General features: G+C 48.5%; 1 protein-coding gene across 7 annotated transcripts in view; it reads right to left on the reverse strand.

Moving 5' to 3' along the window:
- Positions 1–888: 888 nt before the first annotated feature.
- The window catches only part of MAP3K3 (mitogen-activated protein kinase kinase kinase 3), a 60,577-nt gene continuing 34,877 nt past the window's right edge, over positions 889–26,588 (reverse strand). For 4 of the 7 annotated variants that reach the window (XM_010594559.3, XM_010594556.2, XM_010594558.3 and 1 more), the window contains 11 exons: positions 25,067–25,187; positions 13,839–13,972; positions 10,573–10,646; positions 8,332–8,399; positions 8,030–8,122; positions 7,205–7,396; positions 6,560–6,708; positions 5,768–5,899; positions 5,271–5,400; positions 4,702–4,879; positions 889–3,554 (listed from right to left, as the gene is read on the reverse strand). In XM_010594559.3, the coding sequence (XP_010592861.2) occupies positions 3,326–3,554; positions 4,702–4,879; positions 5,271–5,400; positions 5,768–5,899; positions 6,560–6,708; positions 7,205–7,396; positions 8,030–8,122; positions 8,332–8,399; positions 10,573–10,646; positions 13,839–13,972; positions 25,067–25,187 (1,500 nt within the window). In that variant the 3' untranslated portion in view covers positions 889–3,325. The remainder of the gene's footprint in view (positions 3,555–4,701; positions 4,880–5,270; positions 5,401–5,767; positions 5,900–6,559; positions 6,709–7,204; positions 7,397–8,029; positions 8,123–8,331; positions 8,400–10,572; positions 10,647–13,838; positions 13,973–25,066; positions 25,188–26,588) is intronic. The other 3 variants (XM_010594560.3, XM_010594557.3, XM_064270940.1) reach the window with 2 other exon arrangements.

Consider the following 26,588-nt stretch of genomic DNA (forward strand, 5'->3'; position numbering starts at 1 on the left):
CCTTGATGGGGGCTGGGGGGCTTTGGGTGTGTGTCAGGGAAACACTAGCCAGCTTGAGAAGGTGGGGTGGGGGTGCTCCTCTTTCCAACCAGGTTTCCATGGTGTCAAACCCAGAGTGGTTTTAAAACTGAAATTCCACTTGGCTTTCAGTTCATATATACACCCCATTCTGAAGAGGAAGAAAAGCATTAGGCCTGACAGCATGAGGGTCAGGCAGTCAGTGAGGGGTAGCACCTGGCCTTGCTGCACGTAGTAATGTAGGGCGCAAGACAGAACCCTCTTGAGTCCTTCCTTGTCTGAGCCTTCTTTGCCCCAGAAATCAGCAAGGAGTAGAGGGAACCAGCAGACTCAGCATTTGCTACCAAAGGTTTTAGTGTCTACCTCCCTGTGTCCCTTATAGTCCCTGTGCCCTGTCACCCTCTGATTGCTGTCATCTTGCCCCTTTTCAAGCTTTGGGGAGTGAGCTAGCCACAGTTCTGCCCCAGTAGTCCAAGGAAAAACTGCCATCTCCTGAAAGCTCAGGCACTGAGGGATAACAGTTACAGCAAACAGGACAAGCTTGGGAGACACCACCCCGCAGTAGAATAGGCAGCGGACTGGACTGTGCTGCCTCAAACTGGTGAAGCTCCAGTTGGGAGGGCTAATAGTCACCTCAGCAAAGAGCCCTGATGGATCCGCCCTCTGGTGCTCCTGGGGGATAGGAATTACCCCCTGAGCTGACAATGGTACCCAGCCAATTCGCCCCAGGACGCTGCTACTTGCAGACATTTCAAATGCTCCTCCGAGGCGCCCAAGCTTGCTTTGAGGCGTCATACCCGGCCCCTTTCAGGTTGACCCTACTCCCAAGCCCCCACCCCAACCGAAAACATTGCCACAGGATCCCTCTGGTATAAATGATCCCTTTTATTGTAAGTAATGCGCGACACTGGCCTGGCTTTGCACTGCAAGCCCTCGGTCAAGATATAGTCAAATAACTATGGCTGCAGAACCTCCTGCACAATCCACGATTCAGACACAGACACAGAGCTGGTGGGGGAGAGAGGTCGGGAGGGGCAGCAGAGAGAGGCCTAGCCCCAGCCCTGGCCTCTGCTGGCTCAACCAAGGCAGACACGCCCATGGAATGATGAGAAAATAGCGGCATGGCCCCTTCCCACAGCAAGCCTGGGGGCTGTTAGGAAGCTGCCCTTCAGAACCTTTGGGCCCAGGCTATTCTAGGGCCCTGTAATTTTTTATCTGGATTATTTAATTAAAAAAATTAAGCAACAGCTTGGTCCTGAGGATGCTGAGCCAGCATGTCCACAGTTTTTGGCACAAAAAAAAATCATGGTTTTTTGTTTTAGAGTGCAGGGTTGGTTGGCTTATTTTCAAATTCATTTTTAGAACACATTTTCTGTAAGGTAAGACCCCAGGGGGTGGGGCTCTGTGGGAGCCTGAACCCAGGACACACAGTCTTCGGCACCACGCTGTCTCCTCTTGGGGAACAGGTACTGGGGTGGGGGTGCAGGCCAAGAAGAGAGCTACCGCCATCAGGGCGGGGTCATGGAGAGGCCGAGCTGCCACAAGGCAGCTGTGGTCGCAGCTGTGGTCGAGAGGAGGGGCCGGTCCCCACCCTGGGCCAGGGCCGAGATGGGAGCAGGGCTTGGGGTGCCTGACAGAAGCCCCTGGAGTAGGGGGTAGAAATGGAGGGGCCCAGGCCCAAGTGGCACCATGCAACACACATTTCTGCAAAACCAGCTGCTTTCATTTTCTCTTCTCTCTCTTGAGGCGTCCATCACCTGTAACAGTCTAGAATTGATATATATAAAAACCATCAAATATGATCTGAGATATAAATTAACAAGTACAAGGCCTCACATTACATGATGTGAAAAGGCTAAAAACAGCGATAGAAACTACATTCATAAAAGTGCATCGTCAACAGACAACGAAGGCTTTGGCTTGTTTGGGTGCCCGTGGGGAAGTGGGCATGGCTGGCGATGAGCTGCCTGGCGCTAATCCTCAGCTCCCTGGAGACACCCTTCCCTGGGCACTGGCTTCTTTTCTCTGTAATGACAACTCCCGAGGAAACTGAGTGTCCAGAGGGAGGAGCTTTAGCAATAGGCACGTTTTTGGAGGGGAGGGGCCGGAAGAAAGGACCACCGCCCAGGCTGAGGTAAATATGGCCAACTCTAAGCTGCTTGGAGATACTGTTTCCCCAACCCCTGTTGCCATCCCTCCCCCAGGGGAGGATCAAGAAGGGCACGAGGCTGAGACCTCATGGGTATGGGCCAGACTGGCTAAGGAGGTGCAGAGCTGTTGGTCTGCACACAGCTGGTAGCACACAGGCTTGCCCTTCTGCCCAATGGAGAGGGCTCCTGGACCAGTGGGGTCATGACTCGCAGCCCACCTGATGCAACCCCCCTGGCTACCTGGATGACGCACTCCGGTTGGGGCAGCCAGCCGGGTCACAGACCCGCCCCATGTTATCCACCTTTCTTTCTGCTCCAGCAGGGTAACGGATGCCAGGCCAGGAACACAGGCCAAGCGTTCCGTCCAGCTCAAGGGCTGAGCCTACAGCTGGTACTCAGAGCCCAAAGGGCACACAAGGGCTCCAGTTTAGAAACTGGGTACAGCATAAGAGTGACTCCAACTTGTAAAACAGACAATTGCATTGACAAAACTGGGTCTCCCCCCTCAGCGGGGGCAATTCCACACCTCAGGCCCCTGCTGGGTGAGGGGGGGGAATGGGGGGAACAGGGGCAGGCAGGACATGCGCCTCCTTCCCTGAATAAGGCAGCATAACATTTGCTTCATTCATCTTTGGTAAAGGACAGGACTGGCAAAGCTGGCCCGGGGGGCCAAGGGGAGAGGGCAGCCCGGCCTCTGCCTTCCGAATGCTGGACTTGATCTCAGGCTTGGGTGGGCTCGAGACACCTGTGGTGGCCTCCAGAAACGAAGTAACACTCTGAATGAAAATAACACTATTCACAACCTGTGTCAGTCCTGCACCCCAGACCTTGAAGCCTCGGTGCTGACTGCGGAGTCTGGACACAGCTCTGAGGCTGGGGCCCATGGTCACCTCACACATGGTTCCTGGCCCCACCCCTCCATGCAGAGCTCAGGACGCTGGAGCCCTCTGGTCTGGCAGGCTGGGGGCTCCCAGTTCTCAAGGCTGCAGCCCCCGCCCTGGCTCTGAGCCCTAGGGCAGAAGAGGCCCAGCAAACGCTGGCTGGACTGCGACTCTAGGGTCCACAGTCTTGCCCGGGAGAAGCAGCAACTTTGCTGAGCCCCCAGCGGCCCCTTGCCCGTGCAGCAGGAAGCGGCCCGCAGCAACGTGGCCTAGAGCTCAGTACACGAGCTGTGCAAAGTGGTGTGTGAGCAGCTCCTCAGCCGAAGGTCTCTGGCGGGCCTCCACGAAAATGCGCCTCAGGAAGTCCCGCCCGTGTTCAGAGATGTGGGAGGGCAGCTGAGGGTTGGTAGGCTGGGTGGCAATCTTGAAGATGGCAGCCATGGCTTCATACTCTGCCCAAGGTGGCTTCTCTGTCAGCATTTCCACCACAGTGCAGCCCAGGCTCCTGGAAAGAGAGAGCCCCATGTCACCCCAAGCTCCCAGCTGCCTGACCCACTGTTATAAAAGGAGGTGACTTTCTCAGAACACACTGAGGCAGGGTGTGCCAAGCTGAGGCTGACACCCCTGTAGAGGGTCCCCAAGGACGCTTGGCCCTCACCCACAGGGGCCTCCTCAACCTACACATCACCATTTACCTGGGTACTTTTTGAGGGACAGAAGAATAGAGAGCCACTTAGCACTAACAGACAGAGCTCCAAGATAACCATCTCAGTTTCCTGTTGCTGTTATGATAATTACCACAATTATCTTACAGTTCTGGAGATAAGAAGTCTAAAATTAGTCACACATGGCTAAAGTCAAGGTGTCAGCAGGAATGGTTCCTTCTGGAGACTCTGAGGGGACTCCGCTGCTTTGCCTTTTCAGGTTTCTAAAGGCCACCTGCACTCCTTGGCTTGTGGCCCCACCCTGTATCACTCCAGCCTCTTGCTTCCATCGTCACATCTCCTATCCCCTACTCTGATCTCTTGTTTACCTTTTATAAGGACCCTTATGATTACCGTACACCCGCCCGGACAACCCAGGATAATCTCCCCATCTCAAGATCCTTAATTTAATCACATCTGCTAAGTCCCTTCTGCCCTATAAGGTTCCAGTCGCAGGTTCCAGGGACTAGTGTGTGGGTACCCTGCGGGACCATCACTCAGCCTACAATAACTCCCCAAGGGAGGAGACGTTCTCCCATCCTCCGGCCCTTTCAGAGGACAGACGTGAAGCACAGCAAATGCTAGCTGCCTGAGTTCTCAGGGGGGCGCAGAAGCCCGCTACTGCTTAGAGACTGCTCCCCGCCACCAGAGTGGGTCCTGCTTCTTGAAAGGATTTAGCAAACATCAGGGATGCTTTCCAGGACTGAAGTTCCCTGCAGTAACAGTTTGCCCCATATGCTCCTGCTGCTGTACACCGCCACCCCTTGCACACCACACAGCCTGGGGGTCCCAGCTCGAGTCCTCGCCTCACTGGCAGGAGGCAGGTTCTTGGTTCTCACTCCCTCCCGCCACAGTGAGGAGCCACCGAGGCTCACTTCTAAGCATCAGACCCACTGCAGCCCAGACAGGGAGATGGGGTCCCAGCACGTCCCCAGCCCCAGCGCTCACCACACGTCTGCCTTCCTTCCGTAGCCCTCACCGCTGATCACCTCAGGGCTCATCCAGTATGGAGTGCCAGTGACTGAGCGCATGCCCGTCCCCGACATGCAGATGGTTTGCAGGCGCTTGCTGGCCCCAAAGTCCCCCAGCTTCACGTTCCCAGCGGAGTCTCGGAGGATGTTGGCTCCTAGGGCATGAAAAGGCAGATGATGCAATCCCAGACCCTCTTGGCATTTTTCTACCATTCTCCTTCCCTCAGTCACTGAGGGCTGCTGGCAAGGGCAGGGGCTACCACTGAAGTAGCCAGGAGCTGCAGACAGCAAACAGTCACGTGAAGGGAAGCCTCAGCCCCACATATGACATGGGCATTACCATGACCAGTATCTGCAGAGCATTTTACAGTTATTTTCCCAAATTGTTCAACTGATCCTCAGACTAACCCCTCAAGGAAGATGGTCATTAGGGCCCCATTTTTCAGAAAGTTCAGAATGGTTAAGTGATTGGCCCAAGACAACCAGACAGTAGCGGTAGACTTGAACCAGATCTTGGGGGCTCCACACAGCCAGACCCCTGCTCACCCTTGATGTCCCGGTGAACAATCATGTTGCTGTGCAGGTAGGACATGCCCTCCAGGATCTGCCGGGTGTACTTGCGAGTCACACTCTCTGTCAGAGCTCCATAGGCCTTCAACTGGTCTTTCACTGAGCCCTGCCAGCCACAAGGAGTCACAGGTGGGGATAGGGGCATTTGCAGTGTGCCAGGCACTTTGCTAGGGGCTGCTGGGCAGCTTGGGAATACATAAGAAACAGTTGTTCCCTCAAGCAACATATGACGCAAACCCAGGAGAAGGGAGGCCCTGTGCTCCAGGTAAAGGCGAGACTTACTGGCCTCAAGCACCAGACCCGCAAGCCACATCCCACCCATCACTGCAGCCAGAAGCAGGGCCTCCTGATGCCAAGTCCTGCCCCGTGTCGCCTCGCCTTGCTCTCCTGAGCCTCTGCGTCTCCTTCGCAGCCCCCAGCCCCGGGTCTGGCCCTCTCCACACGTGTCTGACATGCCTCCGGAGGGCACTGACCCCAGGCATGTACTCCATGAAGATGGTCAGCGTCTTCTCAGCGCGGTCCCGCAGACAGCCGTAGTACTGCACGATGCGCTCATGCTGTAGGTTCTTCAGCAGCTGGATCTCGCACTCCAGGGCACTCACCTCCTGGGGAGGGACAGGTCACCACGGCTCTTAGGGCCCTGGTCTGCCCCACTGGGACCAGCTCTCCGTGCCCTAGTCAGGGACCTCGCAGGGCTTTGCCTTGGGAACTCCAGCAGGAGGAAAAGGGGACGCTCCATTGTCTGGCCCTCAGCCACAATACCAGGCACCCTCAGGTGCTGGTACCCCCGCTGCCCTGAAAAAAGGCTGACAGTGGGGTGGGAGGAGGGGCTGTTGATATTTAGTTGAGGGAACTGTTGGACTCATCCAAACCTGAAGCTCAACTCCAAAGGGAGGGTATGTGGTTCTTCCTTTAGAGCTGGACCCAGTGAATGGAGCCCTGTGGCTCCTTCCTTGGCCCTGGGCTGGAGAAAGACTTCTTTTTGGTGAGGGTAGGCCAGGTTGTGCTCTTCGTGAAACTGGTCATCACCTCCTGGGCTGCTTGGGGCATCAACCCACAGTTCCTCATATCCAGTCCCTTCCCCACCCCAGTGCTTGCTGTTCTCTAGGCCACGGTCCCTTCACCTCAGGGCCAGAGTGGACAGCAAGGGAGCTTGGGAGGAAGGACGACTGGGGAAGCAGGCTGTAGCATCTGAAGCAACTGCTCTGTGCAATGAAAGGGGCATTTTTTGCTAAAAGCGGGGTCTGCCATGGGTAAGGCAGTACCTTGCTTGTCTCAGGACTGTCTGGGTCAAACTGGACCTGCTTGGAGGCAAGTTCACGTCCTGTGTCGACATCATAGCACAAATACACCCGGCCGAAGGCACCCTGGCCCAGGAGCTTCCCCCGGCGCCAATTAATGGGGGCGCTAGGAGCTACATGGGAAGAGACGGGAAAGCAGCGTTACTTCACGTACATCACTTGTCTGCATCCTGCCTCATTCCCCAGAAGCTCTAAGATGGGACCTCTGACTCAAGTCCCCTCCCCCAGCACCATCCTTGATACAGCATCCCCACCCCAGTCTGGAACAGGCCTGGTGCCCCGTTAACCAGACCTTAAGATCAGAGTCCTGAGAAGCAGAGGACTGGCTAAGACCATGGTGAAATGTTCTTCTGCATTCAAATGCCTTTCCTTCCAAAGCCCATAAATAACATGGGATTAAAGACGTTGCTCTTCAGTTTAGACACAGAGAAACTGAAGACCAGACAGAAGAGTGGCCTGTCACACAACAGTGGAGTCAGGCCTAAGGTCCGGGGGGCCTGCTGCCCACACCAAGGCTCTCCAGAGTGCTAAGGATGGACAAAGCAGCCGCTGCTGAGCCTAACAGCCATGGAGCCCCGCACCCCTCCTCCTAGCCGGGTGATTCCTCACACTTGGTTGGCACATTCCTCTCCTGCACAGAGAGGGCGTTCTCGCTATCTGCACTCCGCAGGCGCCCACGGGGGTCCAAGTACTGCACAGCCAGCCCCAGGTTCTCGCCGTTTGTGCTCAGGGAGCGGATGGAGGGCACCAGGGTGAACAAGTTGCCTTGATGGCGCCGTATTCTTGGAAATGTTCTTCTGCCTGAAAGCATGCGTGGGCCAGAGTAGGGCAAGTCAGGCCCCTGGGCACAGGGCAGCATGTGCAAACCAGGCCCTAGCTACAGGTGAGAGATAGCATCAGCTCCAGCCCATCCTCTCTGTCCTCCCACTTGACTCATGCCAGAAAGGCTGCCCACCCTAAGCCCTCTGAGAATTAGGACAAAAGCAGGAATTAGGGAGTAGTAGCCACAGATGGTTCAGGAAGCCCTGCCAAGGAGAACGCAGCCCTCCAGGCTTCAAATCACTTGCAAGCCAATCCATGACTGAAGTCTCTTTTATCCTTGACCACCTGCTCTCAGGCCCTCTGGAGTGGCTCCATTCCACCTGCTGCTGAGGGTTGAAGAGGGAGTTCGAGAGCTGGTGGCCCTACAGCAAGCCTGGGCTCAAATGACAGTTCCCAGAGGCAGCATCTTGGTTTATAAGTATCATCCTCCCTATCTGGTTCTTTTTGGTCCCCAATACGTCATGTCTGGAGCACAATTCCTCAGGAATGAAGGAAAACACGGACTCCAGAGTGCCTGGGCCCATCCCCTTGCAGCCAGCTTTTCTATAGCCAAGCCCCAACCTCGCCCGTTCCTGAGGCAGCCAGCAGAGGGCAGCGTAGAGGTGGGCTCACCATCGTTGTAGTCCTTGTGGTGCACAGACACATGGTAGCGCCGGGGGTAGGTTCCACCTTTGACTCCTTTGTCGTAGAGCTGAGTTTCCCGATCTGAGGAGGAGAGAGGAATCACTGGCTTCTCTGTATGTTAACACCAGTGAGCCACTTAAGCCTCTGGGTCACCTGAGACCTCAGAGCAGCAGACCCAAAGAGAATGAAAATACAGTTCAGTCTCCCCAGCTCAGAGCTGTCAAAAACAGAATGGCTGCTGTAACACCCCAGACACCCTGCACTGCTCACCCAGGATCCAAGGAACTCACCCGAGTATTCCTGTCTGTTGTCTGGGAAGCTCTGGGCTCGGGACATTCGTGATTTACGGAAGGATGGGCTGTGGAGAACAAAAATAAGTCACAAAACAGACTTCAGTGTATTTGCAAAGCACCCCACCAGGCAGAAGGCAGGATGCCCAGATGGACACCCGTGCCTAACTCCCTCCCACATCATTATATGCTAGGAGGCAGAGTGTGACTGAGAGGAACAGCCTCCTACTTCCTCCATCTCTCTTCCCTAGCCTGAGGCTCAAATCCTACTGGCCCCTGAGCAGTCGATTCGGCCTGCTGACTCCACCCTGGCTGCACTCTTGGCCTCTCTTCCCACCTCAGGTTGTGTGACTTTAACAGGTGAAGAGCTGCAAGAAAACCCCTTGCCCAGGGCGGTACCAAAAACAGTAACAACACTTAATATAGAGTCTTTGTAGCTTATGGAGTACTGCTTTCTCATTTCTTTTACAAAGTGAGCTTTTTCTCATTTAATTCTCACAACCACGTGAGGTAGGAAAAATAATAAAAATGAAATAATAGCAGGTACCAATGATTGAACAGCTACTACGCTATTTCTGTTCCTCACAAACATCCAACAGGGTACCTAGTAAGCTCTCCGTTTTACAAGTGGATAAACGGAGGTCCAAAAAGTTTAAGTAATTATTGCCCATAGGTACAGCGAGTAAGCACAGAGCCTGACTTAAATCCAGCTGTGTGACTCCAAAGTCTGTGTTCTTGCCACTAAACTAAGCAGCTTCCTTTCAGACTGATTATCACCATTCTGTTTTGGAGAGGGGAAAACTGAGCAGCAGAGAGGTTTAGGAACTTAGCCAAAGCCACTCAGCTGCTACTGACAGAGCTGGGACTCGATTTAGGTCTAGCTGGCTCCTGATCCCTGATGGGAAGATGAGAACCCTGAGCTCAATTCAGGCCAGGTCCCAAAGAAGTCAGCCCAGATTGCTGGGTTTCACTCCCAAGGAGAAGAAAAGAATTCAAAGAATTCTGCAGGGAGAGAGGAAAAACCTAAGAATGGAGAAGTGGGTAAATTTATCTGTCTTTCCCAGTGTCCACCTGAAGGGTCCTCTCCCTTACACACGAGTACCTTCTGAGAGAGTGTCACAGGTCAGGAACCCTCTGTGACTCCGGGCTGCCCCTCCTTCCCAACTACTAGACTTTCTGAACAGTGCCCCTACCCCTAGTGGAGGGAGGGCTTTGCTCATGGCCACAAAGCTTAGGACATAGTCCAAAGCCAGAGTCAGTCCCTTCCTGGCAGAGCGCTCAGTTTGCAGCGGCCACTCCTGGCACTTTTACCTGTGCCCTCTTGCTCCCCTGGTTGGAGAGCAAGCCCAAAGCAAAGCTACAGATTGTACCAACAAGTAACGACGACTGTATTCTACGGTATCTAGAGGGAAGATAGCACTAATCAATGCTCACATCTGATGGGAAAAAAATAATACAAATTCGGCCAAGGTCACAAGTTCAGTAGTCATGTGAACAATTAATCAGTTGCACAAAGAAAATAAAATTCCCAACCTTACCCCACAGCCTCTGTCCACAGCCCTGATCCCAGCCAGACGTGATCAAACGGTTTTTGGTTGTAACGAGGTTTAGGCGAAAGCTGGCTGTATCAGTGCCGAAACCAGGTCCACATACACCCCTAGTGCTGAGCAACCCAGGTCAGCAGAGCCATGTGTATGTACAGGGCAGCAGCTGCTTCCTCCCAAAGTATGAGAACAGGATTACAGACCAGGCAGGCAGTGTGGTAAGCTAGACAGTCTGGGTATTTGTTTACTGCTTTTTATCTCCTATTCCACCAGAAAAACTTGAAGAAAAAAAAAATGAAAGTAAACTCATGGATAAAAATTTAGTTTTTTCCCCCAAAATACAAAAGGCCTACTGCTCCTCCTTCCAAGTTACAGCAGCAGGGCCAAGCGTATAAGAGCGGCATACATCACATGGAGAGTCAGAACATGTAAAGCACTTAGTAAACGTGAGCTGTTAGTATTATGAGCTGTGATTACATTCATTTAATTAACAGACATAACATTCTCCAGGTGTTTGGGAAATGAAGGGAGGGCTGGGAAGCCCAGCGAGAGGCTTTTTTTCTAGAAGAATGGCATTTAACCCCGGGGCTGTGGACCAGCGTCTAGATCACAGACACACACTAGCTGACTTCCTTAGCCCAGAGGAAGTTCCAGAAATGCCAGTGGACTAGCCCCCAAGCCACCCATGCTCCCATACCTGTCTGCTGACCTGTCCAAGGATTGGCAGCTTCCCGACAAGGAGTTTTCAGCACTGCTCAGAGGATCCAGCATCTGCAAGGCAAGTCATACAATAAAACTCCCAGCCAGGTGACCCAGCCAGGTGACCCAGAGATTTATGGCCCAGTCAGAGCCAGCACAGGGGCTTTTCTGTGAGAATATGAGAGTGAGTGGGAACACTAGTTAGAAAGGTGCCATTCCCCCTCAGTTTGAAAGGCAAATTTCCAGAAGGCAGATAAGAGCCTGGCTGGCATCCCGAGGAGCTCTGACAGGAGAGCAAAGCGGAGATGCTGCTTCTCTTGTTGGCATTTTCTTGGCTCATTAACACTGGTGCTCGGCGCTGGAGATGGTACTACCCTGCAGAGGCTTCCAGGACGTCTGGGTGGGACTGAAATGCTTCTGTTTACACTCTGTAATTTATAATTTACAAAGACAAGTATTGGCATCGTTTTACAGATGAGCCACTGCAGGCCTGGAATGGAGCTGAAGTCATATGGCTAAATTAGTGCACAGCTAGCACCTGAACAAGAGTTTCCCACCCTGGTTTCAATGCAGAGGCAACAGGTACCTACATAAACTGTTTCTCTGAACCGCTTTCAAATGCAGCCACGAAAAAGCCTGCAGAATAGCTCTTTCTCCAACTAATCTCTTGAAGGTCCTCCCCGTCATTTTCCCTCTATCGGGGGTCTTCATTTTATCAGCGTAGTTTTTATCTGAACTCCAAAGTTAAATGTTACACAGGGAACAAGGTGTCAGAAATACAAAAATTCACAAATAAACTGTTTATACAATTAGTTCCCAACTCAAGTACCTCTTTCCATTTAATACTAGGGTCCATAAAAAAAAAAAAATTATACCTACCAACAATTTCAAATGCTTTAGGTCATATTATCATAAAAAACTGCCAATGAAGGCAAATTAATTGCAAAGTGAATTTAAAAATCTTGCTAAGGACACACAGTTTCCCAGAGTGGATTAAACCACTACAGGAAACAATCACTCTCGATCCACCAAGTAGGTATTTGGAAAAGTCAGACCAGTTAACAGAAGACAATGAACTTGACAAGTAAAACATGACAGATGTGATACTCAAGGAAGAATGCCTAAGGTTCAAGAATGGTCCTGGGAAAAACTGCTGAATCCTATGAATGCTTTTGCAAAAAGAAATGAACCTCTTTACAACTGTGCTACAGAAGTCAAAGGGGAAGTGAGGGAAAATACATTGTGCTGACAAACTTTTGTTGGAAAAATTAAACCAAAAAAATTAACATGAAAGATGCTCTGCTCATTCTAAAAATCAGCACATACATGCAGCTATTAGCTGAATGTGATTAAAGAAAAAACAAAATAAATTTAGTTTTGCTTTTCAGGAAAAGTCCCAACTGAACGTTCTTTTACTATATATATATATTTTTCATATATCACTCTGGGCCCTGTTGAGTGGACTTATCTTGAATGGCTCGCTTCCAGGAGTAACTGTCTTCAGCTAAAGAGGCAGGACACCCACTCTACTGGGGGAAGACCTAAGCATTCCCCAGTGGGCACGTTCCTCGGACTCATTCTAAAAGTCTGTCTTCATCAGAAGTTGAATATTCAAATGTCTCCCAGGGTCATAAAAGTAAAGTAAAAACACAGAGGGACAAGGCTAAAGGCAACTGAATTCATTTACAACTCTGTGACCTTACACCAGTCGCCCTAGAACAGCTTATGTCCACAAGTGCTCCAGTTAGAGAAAACAGAAGGATGGCTGGTAAAATCCCCAAGTGAGATTCTGCAGCTAAAAGCACTCCAGGTCACAGTTCCAAACATTTACCTGGGAAGTAGGAGCACAGAAGACAGAAGCAGCAGCTAAAGGACTTCTCATAGCCGATATAGTTTGAATAATGCTGTATGCAGATTAGCAATTGAGGGCAAAGAAAAGTTAGACAAGAATCAGATTTTTGTAAAATCCCCCACATGTTGCTGCTAGCCCTTCTACTGGACATTTTACACTTAGGAAATGTCCTCTTCCCAGAGTCAAATCCCAGAAATTTATAAGAGCAGATCTTTTTCCTTGCAATCAAGGCAAGCTCATTGAAAAGACTTCAGATTGAAGCCACATCTCACCCTTGCTGAGTTCATTAGGTCAAATAGCCATTTTCACCAAGTTGGCCACTGGTTAAAAATTAGCCACTAACATGGGTGAGCCATTGTGGTGGACACATCCTAAGGTGACCATCCAGTGAGTCACACCTTTGTATAATCCCCTCCCCTGAGTACAACTGGAACTTGTGACTTGCTTCTAGCTAACAAAATATAGCAAAGAGATAGAACAATCACTCCTGTGATTATATTCCATTATGTAAGATTCCATCTTTCCTGACTGCAGCAAGAGACTCTCCTGCTGGCCTTGAAAAAGTAAGCTGCCATGTTTGAGAGGGCGATGTGGCAAAGAACTGCAGTGGCCTCTAGGAGCTAGAGTAGCCTTTGGCTAACAGCCAGCAAGAAAATAGGGACAAAAGTCCTACAACCATAAGGAACTGAATTCTGCCAACCACTACATGAGCTTGGAAGAGAATCTCAAGCTCTAGAAGGAAATGGAGCCAGGCCAGCACCTTGACTGCAGCCATGGGTGACCCTGAGTGGAGAACCCAGCTAAGTCATGCCCAGACTCCTGAAGTTGGGTAAGTGTGAAATAATAAATGTATATTGTTTTAAGCAGCTAAATCTGTGGTAATTTATCACAGCAATAGATAAATAATACAGCTGTTTACCATCATAAAAGTTCATCCAAAGTAACAAATTTCACAGTGTAATTTGGATATTGTTTATTCCCTACTTATCATCAAGAAATAGCAAAAGTAAAATATAGCCAATGGAAAACAAACTCCGTCCATTTAGGGTTGGTCATACGCTAAAATTCTGCTGAAATGAAGATGGACGGGTATAAGGAAGTATACAAATAGCAGAGTGGTGTTCTGCAGGGGAACCAGCAAGAGGACCACAGAAGAAGAAAAACTTGTCAAGTGCTTATCCAACACCAAGGTGACTCGGTAGTTTAGATCCTGTCCTTGGCAGGAATTGATATTGGCCCCTTTTAAAAGGGGCTCCTAGAAAGGAATGATCCATATTTAGGCAGGCCTGGTTTATAAAGAGCCACCAGATGGGGTTCAAGCCCCTCGCCTCTGCACCATGCCCACAGAGAAACCCCCGTTGTCACGCTGGTCTGACATACTCCATGGTCACAGCCTGGTCCCCCATACTCACGCACTGCTCGCTGGTCTCTGGGATGAACTCCCCCTCACTGTTGATGCTGGTGTAGGACCCCTGCCGGGCAATGTGCTGCTGCCGCTCAGGCACATAGCCAGGGGGAGGCGAGCTTCGGCCAGGGTTCTGGGAGCCTGCAGCATAGAAACAAGGTTTTTGAGAACAGAGCCCAGGACACATAGCCAGAGAGAGAAAAGCAGGTACAGGGCTGGCTCAGAGACACCAGGCCCTAGAGGTCAGGGATGAGACTCTGATGGGCCACAGCCATGAAAGCCCAGCTCCCCGAGGCAGACAAAGTCCCTTTCTAATCAGAAGCTAACTCTAGAGATGGAGCAGGCACTACAGTATATATGGCCAAGAACCTTGGAACAAACACAAACCAGAATAAATCCTCTTAAATTAATTTAAGTTGGGAATCAGACCAATTTAAAAAAAAAATTTTTTTTTGAATTTTTGAATGTAATCATCCCTTAACAACGTCACTCCTCCCTAATTCCTTCCCCCCTCTTGAGCATCAGTGTCATTCCTCGCTACTTCCTCCCATCCTAGGAAGAACCTAGGAAATGGTCAATGCATCAGCCTAGTCTTCTTGAGCTATGGGTCCCAGCATTTTGAAACTGGGACCCAGGGGAAGGCAACTGGATCTACACATCTCACTCCATCTCTCTCTGCTGCCCTGTTCCTCTAGTCAGTGTCTCCCTTACCTGTCTCTACCTCTGTCAGGTAAGAAGGTCCCCTTGAAGGTCTGGCCAGGAATAAGAGGCTGCTTCCTCCATCTCTCCCAATCCCACCCTTCCTGGCCATCATGAGTAATAATCCTATCTTGCATTGATGTAGTGCTTTACGTTTAGTTGGATGTTCATAGTAATTACCTCATTTGATTTTCAACATCCCTACAAAGAGATTTGGCAAACATTTTCTAGGTGCTTCCTAAGTGCAAGGCATTCTGCAAGGTATTTGTACATTTGTTACTTCACCAAATCCTTTCATCAATCCTGAGGGAAAGTATCTGCTTTACTCAACATGGGAGGAAACCAAGACTCAAGCTTTATATTTCCCAAGAGAAATACAACACAGTTTTAGGAAGCAGGGATTATCTCTATTTTACAGTTACGACAGGAATGCCTCTTATCAACAAAGCCAATTTACTTGGCACTTTCACATTAAGGAGCCCTGGTGGCTCAGTGATTAAGCACTGCGCTGCTAACCGAAAGGCTGGGAGTTTGAATCCACCAGCCACTCTGTGGCTGTCTGCTTCCATAAAGATTTACAGCCTTAGAAACCCTATGGGGCAGTTCTATTCTGTCCTGGTAAGATGGAGTAGTTTATCATTCTAATCTCACCAAATGACATAAGGTGTGCAGAAACACTTTATGGGTCACGAAGCCATGCCTTTTTGTCATAACATATTTTGAATCTGGGAAAATAAGTCTCCCCCTACTCCTAGCTTGGAGCTTTTTCTGACTGTTGCCCTCCATGATCACAGAAGAAGAGAAAGGTGAGGCCAACAGTTTGCATCTTTTTCCCTTTCTAAGCTTACAAGGCAAACCAGAAGGCCCAGTCATTGGAAGGTTCAGAAAAGCTTTGATGATACCTATACACAACTATTTCTGATTGTTCCAAAACTTAAATATAGGGCTCTTATCCTGAGCCCTTTTCCTGTTCTGGAGGGAGAAATTTATCCTGTTATGTACAAAAGCAGAAACACGAGCACCGTCCACTCCCTTATCTCGCACTCCTCACATCTTCCCGACTCCCACCCAGGGAGAATTCCTGACACGTGGGAACAGAGTAGAAGCACCATCCTTCAGCAAAGAAGGCTGTTTTCCTCACTGGTTTCTCCAGTCTAGTTCAGGGGCTGTAGCACAAAAAAGGTTTACGGAAATGAAATTCCAGGCAATATGCTCCGGGGGGATGACTAGGGAAGAAAGAAAGAACCAGTTTCGTAGCTGAAGGTTTGAGGTGACCTGACTCATTCTACCCTGGTAGATGGGAACAACCAACTGCCAAGCCCTTCCTTTCCCTCTCTCTCTCTCTTTTTAAACTTTTATTGTAGTAAAATGTATAGAACAACAAATTTTCCATTTTAACCATTTTAAAGTAGAAGCCCTACACTGAGAGGCCAGCAGAGGCCAGGCAGGGCTCTCTGAACACCCTGGGAGAGAGGGCAGCCTAACATGCTGCTGGTGCTCAGTCAAACTTCCTGAGCCAGGGGTGGCTCCTCCCACTGCTCCAAGAACCTTCAGAAGGAAGAAAAATATCTTAGTTGAAAAGCCAAAGAATGGTGGGGAGGGTTGCTCTTTGAAAGACAGTTTCTAAGAAGGAGGTTAAATTATTCTTTTCAATGTTCTTTAAGAAACTGACTCCTTCTGTCTCCCACATGAAGTCAGTCATTGGGAACGTATGGGTCAGTTCAGTTGTTCAAAAGACATTTTAATGCATTTACCACCAAGAATGCTGAGGCTCAAGAACTCAGGCTCCTTTTGAGGAACACTGACAATGATGTGTCTCAGTACTGTCTTCTTCCCCCAATGGACTCCAGAGCAGAGGCTAGAAACAAAATTGCTGAAAACAGGCATAGAATCTTGCTGCGTTTCCTGCCTCACAACCTCACTCATGCCTTTATCCCAGTTCTGGGGTAAAGAGGTATCTGAGCCATGCAAATTTCAAATGATCTCAAATAATATCCCATGGAAGAAAAATGTCTGTCTGTCCGAGTTTTCTATGCCCTGGCAGAAACTGAAGCTGCACTGAGGATAAGTTTGGGGATATTGTGCCATGAACTAACAGAGCAATGAAATCAGCCCAGGCACTTTTGAGACCATAATTATTTCCAAAAAGGGCAGGCATTGCGGCTCAACACAGTGGCAGAAGGCAAGACTGCTCCCTCAACTGGCTGGGCCATACGCTCCCTCCCTGTGAGTGACCCATACAAGAGGATGGGGGTCTCCACTACAAGCAAGGTTGCCTTTCTGCCAGGAGCAGGAGTTAGGCTAAGGTGGTGATTTCTTGATAGTACAGGGGAAACATGGTGTCACGTTTGTAGTCATTTGTGAGTTGGAGGCCAGTAATGCAAAATGGCATCTGTCTAACAGAGGGCTCTCCTGCAATGACAAGATGGAGGTATGAGGAAACCTGGGCCAAGGATAAAAAAGCTACTCCACTTGCCAGTGTCCCAGATGTCGAAAATCATGTACCTGGCCACTTCCCTTGCCATTGTGGTACAAAATTCCAGTGCCACTGTGAAAAAAAGTTGGTTTCCTCAAGCCCTACCAACCCCTAAAAACACAGCACTATTTAACCCTTTGCTGCCTGTCCCCCACTTCTGGCTCTGGATAACCGGGACCACTTGGCTACCCACCATTTTGGTATTCCACATGTTCTGTGGAAATTCAGTCTGTATGTTGGTAAAATCAACAGAAGCACCTGGGAAAGGCAAACAGGGTGTAGTGAGAAAAATCTAAGCTTTGGAATTAGATGAATGGGGTTCAAATTTGGCTCTGCCACTCATTAGCCCTGTGATTTAAACACCTCAATTTCCTTACCTGCAAAAATAGGGAGACCTGTCTACCTCATAATCTTTTTGGAAATTATAAACGTGGTGGCACAGCTATGCATCTACACAGTACTACCTCGTAGTAGGAACTCAATAGAAATCCATTCACTTCCTTCACTCTATGTGGCAGATACAACAGGTTAGACTGAAGATGCACTCCAACCTACTAGCAAGCTTTCTTGCACTTCAGAAGCTAATCACTTAAAAGCTTTATTTCTAAGATTCCTGTTAGGTTCAGCCAATCAGATATACTTGTGTGAGATTTAGCATGCTTTCTGCTGCTCCTGTTGTTTTCTGGACAGTCATGGAAGGCTTTTGTTTTTTAGCCACAGCATTTGCAGAGGCCCTGCACCAGGTCTCCAGCCTTGTCAAAGCAGACAAACACATGCAGGCATCCCCACGTAACTGGTGTGGACCAGAGCAGGCACAGGATGGTTCTGGAGATCCCAACCACAGCGAGGGCAGTGTGCTTCTGGATCTGGTGGCTTACTGATTCCAGAAGAGGGAAGCAGTTCCCTTGGTAGCCCAGTTCTGTTGTGTTTTAACCTGGAGTCCATTTCTTTCACTCTTCTAGTGATTCCAAAAGCAGAATGTGCACTAAATCTCTCCTTCCTGAAACTGGTTAGAATGGATTCTGTCCTGTGCAACTGAACCCTGATCAGTACACTCGAGTGAAAAGGCATTACATGTTTTACTAGAACAAATAAAAAATACCTCATGTAAGGGACAGATTAGATGGAAAGAAAAACTTTTACTTACTGATGAAATCCCAGATATTGGTCAAATCTATCCTCAGACAGGATGAACTGCCCTCAGTCTGGTACATGGAGTGTCTAGGAAGAGACATCCCTGGGATAAAATATCCATGACCACCTGACTCTCATTCTCTCCTTCACCAGCTGCCACTCAACTCTCCCCTGGTTTTGCAGGTGGGATGGGACTAGTTCCCATGAGGCCAGGAGGACAGACCAGGAGGGCCTGGGGGAAAATAGCAAAGGGTTCTGAGCTTTTATTTCCAGCCAGAGACTTTCACTTTTTCCAATACACATTGCTGCCTGCAGAGAGCCAGCCTTGTTATCTGATGGGCAGTGGGCCAGGGGCTATTGTGCACAGGCCCACAGCTTGGGGCAGGAAAGGGAAGTCTCCCCAAACCAATGGCTATCAGAGGAAGCGAATGGAAAAATCGGGAGCTGGCAGAACTGCTCCAGAGCATTTTCAGTTTTGTTTTTATCTTCATTTCAGAAAGTGGGAGCCAATGAGGCACAAAATAGCAGTCAAGAAAAAGTGAGACTGGGAGCTGAACAGGACAGGATACCAGGTCACAGACTCACAAGTGCTTACATATTTACCAGCAGTGACAGCAGTGAGCTTCGGCCAGACAGGACAAACCACAGTGTTATTCAAAAAAAAAAAAAAAAAAAAAAAAACAAGGCATGGCTTATTCTAGAGCTCTCGGAAGGCAGACACAGGCAAGGACGGCAGGTTCTCTGGGACGCCCTTCCCTGGCATCCTAGCCTCATCGTGCCATGGCGTCCCATCAGACTATGGGTGCCAAAGGGCCTCAACTCAGCACTGGCTAGAGCAAAGGAACAGAGTAGCAGCCATCTGTTCAGAGTGGCCCAGGATTTCCCTTGAAGGCAAGGCCATTTTATCCTGAAGGCAAAAGCCAGGGTTTCAGCTGCCAGCTTTCTGCATTCCTCCTAGAGCCTGTCAGCTCTCTCCTAGCCTCCTAAATCCAGAGAAGCAGAGCCAGAGATAAACTCCCACCCTAGGGTATGCTGCTTCTTTTGCTCTGGACTCTGACTCAAAGCTGAAAGATAGGCTCTCAATCCCAGCCTTTCTCCTAGGAGACTCCTCATCAGGAAGCTGCTGCAGTCAGGAAGTGGCCTCCACAGGGAGTTCTAGGGCTGTGGGCCAGCGTTAACGCGCAGGTCACTGCAAGTACAAAGAGATAGCTTTTTGTTGGCCATCAACTATTTTTGCTCAATCTCTTTCTCTTCTGGGGAGCAGACAGGGGAAGGAATCACATCTTCTTTCTTTCTCAGTAGAAAATCTTAACCAATCATTTTCCAATGCATTCTGCAAAGCTAACGCTAGATTGAGCTGTGCTGAATGGTGCCATTCAACATTTTCAGCCCATAAAGACCCAAAAGCATCTTGTATGTTTCAACTTGCAAAATTACTATTTTATTTTGACATTGCTCCCACCATTAAACAGTTTCTGGTGTCATCTAATATCACAGAAGAATTTAAAAGCAAGGAGGAAAAAAACCTTTGGAACTGAAGGAAGAGGACCACTTTGTTCTGTTGGTCTGGTCGCCGCCTCTGCAGTCCTGGTTTCCAGCCTTTCAAACGTGGACCAGAACTGGAAATGTGTACTACACACAGTTCTCTTTTACTGCCCTGTTGTCACTGTAAGTCATCCCATCCTCTTAAAATTCCTGTTTTTCCCTCAGCCTTGATTTTCCTCCCCTCCTCTTCCAAATCGACTCGACGGCACTGGGTTACTGGGTTCCTCTCAGAGGAAGACGGGCTCCCATCCTCCTCCTCCTCAAGGTATTTTAAGCCCTCTCCCTGGGCTCCCAATTCACCCCCCACAGGAGTCAGCTCCCCCATGGGCCCCTCTCCGCCACCTTCAATCTCTCCTTTTCCTTGTCTTCTCTTTCATATACACGCTTAGATCTCTAGCCTTAAAATACCCTGACCTTGTTTCTGCTGCTCCCTGAAGCAACTAGCCCACCTCTTTTTTTCTTTCACTGCCAAACTCCTTGAAACTGATGGTCTCCACTCATCAGCTACCCACTCCCGAGGGATTGCAACCTGGCTTGCCTCACTGTGGTACTAGCGGCAAGGCCTGGAGAGAGATGGGGTAAGAACAAAGGCACTTAAGAGGATGCACTAGACCAAAAGGGAGTCAGAATGTGGCACAGACAAGTCCAGAAATGGTGTATGAGCTCCACCTTCAAAGGTGGGTAGAATTTCCATAGGCAAAGTTGTGAGGAAGGGCATTTTCATGTAGGGAAATCCCACTGGCCTTACCTGGCAATCTCCCCAAGGGGCCTCTCCTTTGGGGTAATTCATTACCTAGTAGTTTTTCTGTTTTGTTTTTTTAAGCTTGAACTAGTTTAACAGACTAACTGGCGTGACAAAAACTGGAATTCAAGGTATGAGCAATATGATGGAAAAAACAAAGGGTGAACAAGACAGCTGGCTTCAAATATTTGAAAAGGTGTCATACGAAAAAGCTTATCTGTGTTGCTCATGACAGCAGAACTACAGTCAATGGGTAATGTGAGAGAAGGCAGATTTTCAATTCAAAATAAGGAAGAACTTCAAATAAACAGAACCGTCTGAGATTGGATTGGGCTTCCTTGCACTTTTCCTACCATGGACAATGCTGCTGTGGTCACAAAGGACCTGCAGGTCTCACTAAATACTCAAGGGTGTTAATGTGAATGGGGAGGAGGAAGTGGGGGGAGGAGGGGAAGGCCAAACTGCATAAAACCGCAAAGGCTTACAAACCAGCGACTTCTCCTTTGACCCCATTTCTACTGCCCTTCTCTAAGTCCCTCATGCTTTAACCTTGATGCCTCTCTCTTCACTTTCCTTCTACTTCCAGGTGGCCTTATACTGCCAGCATATAGCAAACACTGACATTTGTGGGTAAAAATGACAAGCTCGTATCTCTTACCCTTGGTCCCTTCTTTCTCACTTCACTGGCCCCGTAGAAGGCCTCCTCCCCACATTCTCTTCATTTCCCTCCTACTTCTCTGGTTACTCCTTTCCTGTGTCTTTTGCAGGCTCATCCTCCCCTAACTGGCCACTAAATGTTTGGGCTCTTAAGGCGCAGTCCCAGGCCCTCTTCTCATTCTAGAGTCTCTGCTCAGGCACTCTCATCTGGGCTCATGGCTTCAATTGGAGCAGTTCCAATTTTTTTTTTTCTTTAGCCCTGATTTCTCCCCTCTGAGCTAGAGACTTGTATATCTAAACTGCCCATTTGATAGCTCCTCTTAGTTGTTTCAAAGCCACCTCAAATTCAACATGTCTAAAACATTAGGCCTGTGCCTTCTGGTACCTAAAACATGGCCCTCCTCCAGCATTCCTGTCTTAGTGAAAGACAATGCCATTTATCAGGATTCAAAAATCAGTAACTTACCTCCCTCTCCCTCAACCCCTGCAATTCAATCCAATCCCACAGTGGTTCTTAAGGCTTTTAGTCTTAGAACCCATTTATACTTCAAAAATTGAGAACCCCAAAGAACTTTCATTTATGTGGGTTATATCTATTGATGTTTCCTGTATTAGAAATTAAAACTCAGAAAGTTTTAAAACACCATAATACACAAGCATACATTCCATTAGCTGAGAGAGTGATGACATCACCTGAGGCATGTAAACTCTGGAAAACTCCACCGTATAGTCACGAGAGAATGAGAATCACATATTAGTACTACTATGGAAATAGTTTTGACCTTGCACACCCCCTGAAAGGGCCTCAGGAACCACCCCAGGGCCCCCAGACCACACTTAGAGTACCACTACAAAGCCATGTTCTATCACTTTTACCTTCTAAATGTCTTTCAAATTACACTCAAATCAGCCTACTCTTTCTTCTCTCCACTACAGTCACCAGCCTAATCCAAGCTTTCATCTTTTTTCACCTGAATCAATGCAGTAATCTAATATGGTTCCCTTGTGTCCATTCTTGCCTCCTTCCAATCTCTTTCCATGTTGTAGCCAGAGAGATCTTTCTGAAACACAAATCTGAATATATCACACCCCCTATTCTTCCTCACTTAAAAAGCCCTGAAGTGGCTTTTCACTGGTTTCAGGATAAGGATCAAAATCTTCACTGAGGTCTACAAGGTGAGGCTGTGCCTTCTTCCCCAGCCTCATCTTATCCCACGTGAGCCATCAGAGTGGCTCTCAGCTCTGTTCTTGTTCTCAGGTCTTGGGCCATCAGGATCCATAAACTGGCTGGTAACTTAAAAAAATAAAAAAATAAAAAAAACTTACTCGCTTTCTAATGAGCCCTGGTGGCGCAGTGATTAAGAGCTCAGCTGCTAACCGAAAGGTCAGCAGTTCAAACCCACCAGCCACTCCGTCGGAGAAAGATGTGTCAGTCTGCTTCTGTAAGGATTACAGCCTTGGAAACCCTATGGGGCAGTTCTACTTTGTCCTATAGCGTCACTATGAGTCAGAATCAACTCTACAGCAAAGAGTTTGGTTTTGGTTGCCTTCTTTCTGTTTCTCAGACACATCACAGTCGCCATCAGGCCTTTGCACATGCAACTCCCTCTGTAGAAAACTCTCTTCCTGTATCCCCTGGCCATAATTACCCTCAGGCTTCAGATCAGAGCCTAAGGCTTTTCTGACCCCAGATCAGGTCACACCCTCTGCTATACACTCTCACAGTATAATACGCCTTTTATACTTAAATATTAATTAAATATTAATCACATCACAACAAGTAAACGTCTGTCTTCCCACAGGTTTATAACGTCCACAGGGATAGGGACACTGTCTTTTTGCTTCCCATATTTTTGGCAATTATTTCTTGAATAAATGAATGAATAAAAATGCAGTTTGATGGGGACAGAGGTAAGATAAGCATTATAATGGAAGTCGGAAAAAGGGGCAAACATTTTCAGTGTAGAGAAGGCAAGGTCCCTCAGAAAGTAGCCCCAGGGATCCTTTCTCAGCCTTCTCTCATCCGCCTCCAAATAAATCAGCCAATATGGACCTGAACTTTCCATTACATCTCCACAAACAACCTGAACACCCTCTTCTCTTATCTTTGCCTATGGAAATCCTCCACAAACTCTCAAACAGCTCCTCTTCCAGAATGTATTTCCCAGATCGCTCCAATTAGAAATAAGCTCTCGCATTTCTCGGCTCTATAGAAAGGCTTGCAGGCTCTGCCCACTTCTCCTGCCACAGCAGCCTTACCTTCCAAACCACCTGGGCTTCTCTGAACCCACCACACTCTTCTGTGGCTGTGCCGGGCAGGTGCTCTTTCCTGTGCCTGGAATACCCATCTCTATGCTCGGTAAACCTTACTGTGTCCGCTCTGATGTTCCCGCTTCTGTGGAAGAGATTTTCTACACTCCTGGGCAGAGCTGGTGACTCTGTGCTCCCTTCGGCACCCTCACCCTATACCTGCTGCCAGTGTAGCAGTCCAGCTGGTACATAATGCTTGCTGAATGAAGGCACCAAGATCTAGGTGTGTTGGGCAGGTATGTTGTCCATTCTCCAGAAAACCAGAAACGGCTTCATGGAACTCCTATTCCTCAGCATTCTCCATCAGGAAAATTCCATATATGGCTCCCTACAATATGGGGAAAGGGTTCGACTGGCCCAGCATTTAGCCCCTGCCTCCACATAGAACTCAGGCTCTTACTTACAAGCAGGAGGCCCAATCACTGCCTCACATCAGTCTTCCCTGCTTATTCTACACATGAACAATGCTGTCCTCTCCCAACCCATCAGTCTCCACAAGGGCTCTAGAACAGAGGCCAAGCCAGCAGCTTCCCAGCTCCAAGCCACCTGGATTCCAGGGCCACAGATACTCTGTATAGGGTCTCCTTGCTGGGGTCCTGGCACTCTTCCAACTACTTTACTGTAAACATAGCCACCAATAACCCACAATGTTAGAGAAATATGAAACTCACACACAAAATTTTTCAGCTTGACAACACTTACTACCAATGCTTGCCTGGGTCCCAAAAATTGCTCAATGAAGCAAAGTCAGTGCCTCAGGAACACACTTTTCCTGCAACTCCCTAAGGAGGTATATCACTCATAAACAAGCTCAGCAACAGGTCCAATGCACAGCTCAGGATCTTCAGAGAGCAGTTTAGTTTGATGCAATCCTATCTACATGAACGTGGCTTCCTAGCGGCAGCACAAGTCTCAGTAACATTAGGGCAGTAGGCTCAACACAAACGTGCGATGAAGCCAGATTTTCCTCCTGATACAAATTCTGCAATTTTTGAGAAATGGGCATTCTCCCCAGACTCTAGGAAATGGTATCTAGTGTAATTTTAATACTGGGCTATCTGGTATAACACAGAGACCTGATCTAGACTCCTTTCCTGGGGAAGCCTGGCACCAGCTACAAAGCTTTCTTACTAGTTGGCCAATTGTATATGCTATGCCAACAGTCTCCTGCCCTTCCTAGACAACTTAGCTTGACTCTCCAAGAGTTTCATTGGTCAACATCTTCCATGAAGCATAAGGACACTTCAGGAATCTTAAGTAAAAGGTTAGAGGTCAAAACTCAAGTGCGGATCTGACTTCTAACTTCGTGAGTCCACAGTCCTTTTGGGAAAGAATGCTCAAGAACAGGGTAGCTCAGCCAAAAGGAAAAAAAAAAAAGAATGAGGGTAGACTGCCACTGTCAGTAGAGGTATTCAAGCAGATGTCTGATGAGATCAGGCATCTTTAAAAGGAATTTTATCATGTCATTACATCATGGAATTATAAGCTCCTTGAGGGTCAGGACACTGTCCCAGTCATTTCTATACCTATCCTCCCCAAACAAAGGGAAAGAATATGGAGTAGTAGTCAGTAAACGTTTGATGATTGTTTTTCCATCAACAAATATTTGTTAAATTTTTAAAACGTGGACAGATAAATTAGATGAAAAGAAAAAAAGGGACGAAATACTCACCAACAGAGAGGTGCCTGCTTCTGGGCTCAGAGGGCTGGTAGATAGTATTTATATCCCCTGCAGACTGAGAAGCCTTGATCCGCACCTGCCTGGACACCCCAGAGTGGGGAGAGGAACTGGTCTGCAAGGTAAGAGAAAAAAGCCTGAGACAGGTCTTTAAGCAGGCAGGCCTATAAACGTCCCTCCCCTCTTCCCTAGGACTCCCTCTGCTCTCAGCCACCTTCATGTTACTTAACATATAAGCTCTCCTGCTGCTTTCCGCTAAACCTCATTCCTCAATCTGTCTTGGCAATCACTATTTGCTCAATGTAATTTTTCTGCTTCAGTGACATAGGAGCCCTGAGACCTGGTGCTTCAGTTTAATAGGTGATGACCCAGGTAAGGAGGAATAACAGGTATTCCTGTAATAATCTGCCAAACAGAAAAGAGATCTGTAAATACTTTCTCATAAAATTCTCCAGAGAGCTGGGAAGAATAGCAGGAAATTATTTCAGCAGAGATCACCTGCCGAGTGGGGGTCAGAATGGAGAATGATGGCAACCTACCTACTCAACAAAACACTGGTTGATAAATATGTACTTTAAAAGATAGTCGATATGCTGCTTCTTTCCCAACCATAATCACTCCCTGAAAATTAAGATATGATGATCTCACTTGCTTCACATGACCACAGTTTACATGAGAACCATGTCAGGATAGAGTTCAACCAGCAATGGCACCATCCTGCCAGAGGTCAGGGACCTCAGAGCAGGGTCAGCAGCCTTACCACATCCATCCCCACTTCTGCACTCACCCAGTCAAGCCATAGGTGAACCTGAGAGAGAACATGAAGGAACAAAGGGAGCCCCTTGCACCCAGTGCCATCTAAGAAGACTTAAAACTGAGCCTTAAAGGCGAGCAAAGTGATGTCAAGATGTGATCACAAATAAGCTGAGCAGGACTGAGGGTTGAATGGGAGTTCAGGACTTAGAAACAATTTGGGTCAAAGTTTCTACTTGCGTCTCTATTGCCTCTAACTCCCAGTAAAAAAAAAAAAAAAAAAAAAGCGCGACCTGCACAAACTCTGTATCCTGCCCTTCAGGAAGAAGGCTTCCCGCTCTCAGGGGTGCGTTCAGCTGCCAAGCTGCCTCCTCTAGTCTTCCCAAGCCAGACTTTATCTCACGTAGGGCTGCCCTGACAAACTGTCTTGCTCTAACGGGAAGTCAGAACCAAGGGGAAGTGAATGTTCTTGCTGAAGCCTCAGATGTGCAATAGTTCTCCGCTGAGAGTCAGAAAGGAAAAAACAGCCAAAGCCACACACTGGGGAAGCAGGCTAGCAGAGGGCAAGTGAAGGCCACAGCCCTCCGGTCTGAGAAGAGCTGCGTAATGAACATCATTATTCCTTAAACATAGTGGCAACACAACAAATCTTGACAACATGAACTTGAAATGTATCAAAAACTATACACTCTAAACCCACAAATTTAAAATGTAAAGGCTGAGACTGGAAAGTAGGTTTGAAAGCCAGCACAAGCATAGATTT

This window comes from Loxodonta africana, chromosome 18 (genome assembly GCF_030014295.1).
Source record: "Loxodonta africana isolate mLoxAfr1 chromosome 18, mLoxAfr1.hap2, whole genome shotgun sequence".
Classification (NCBI taxonomy): Eukaryota; Metazoa; Chordata; class Mammalia; order Proboscidea; family Elephantidae; genus Loxodonta; species Loxodonta africana.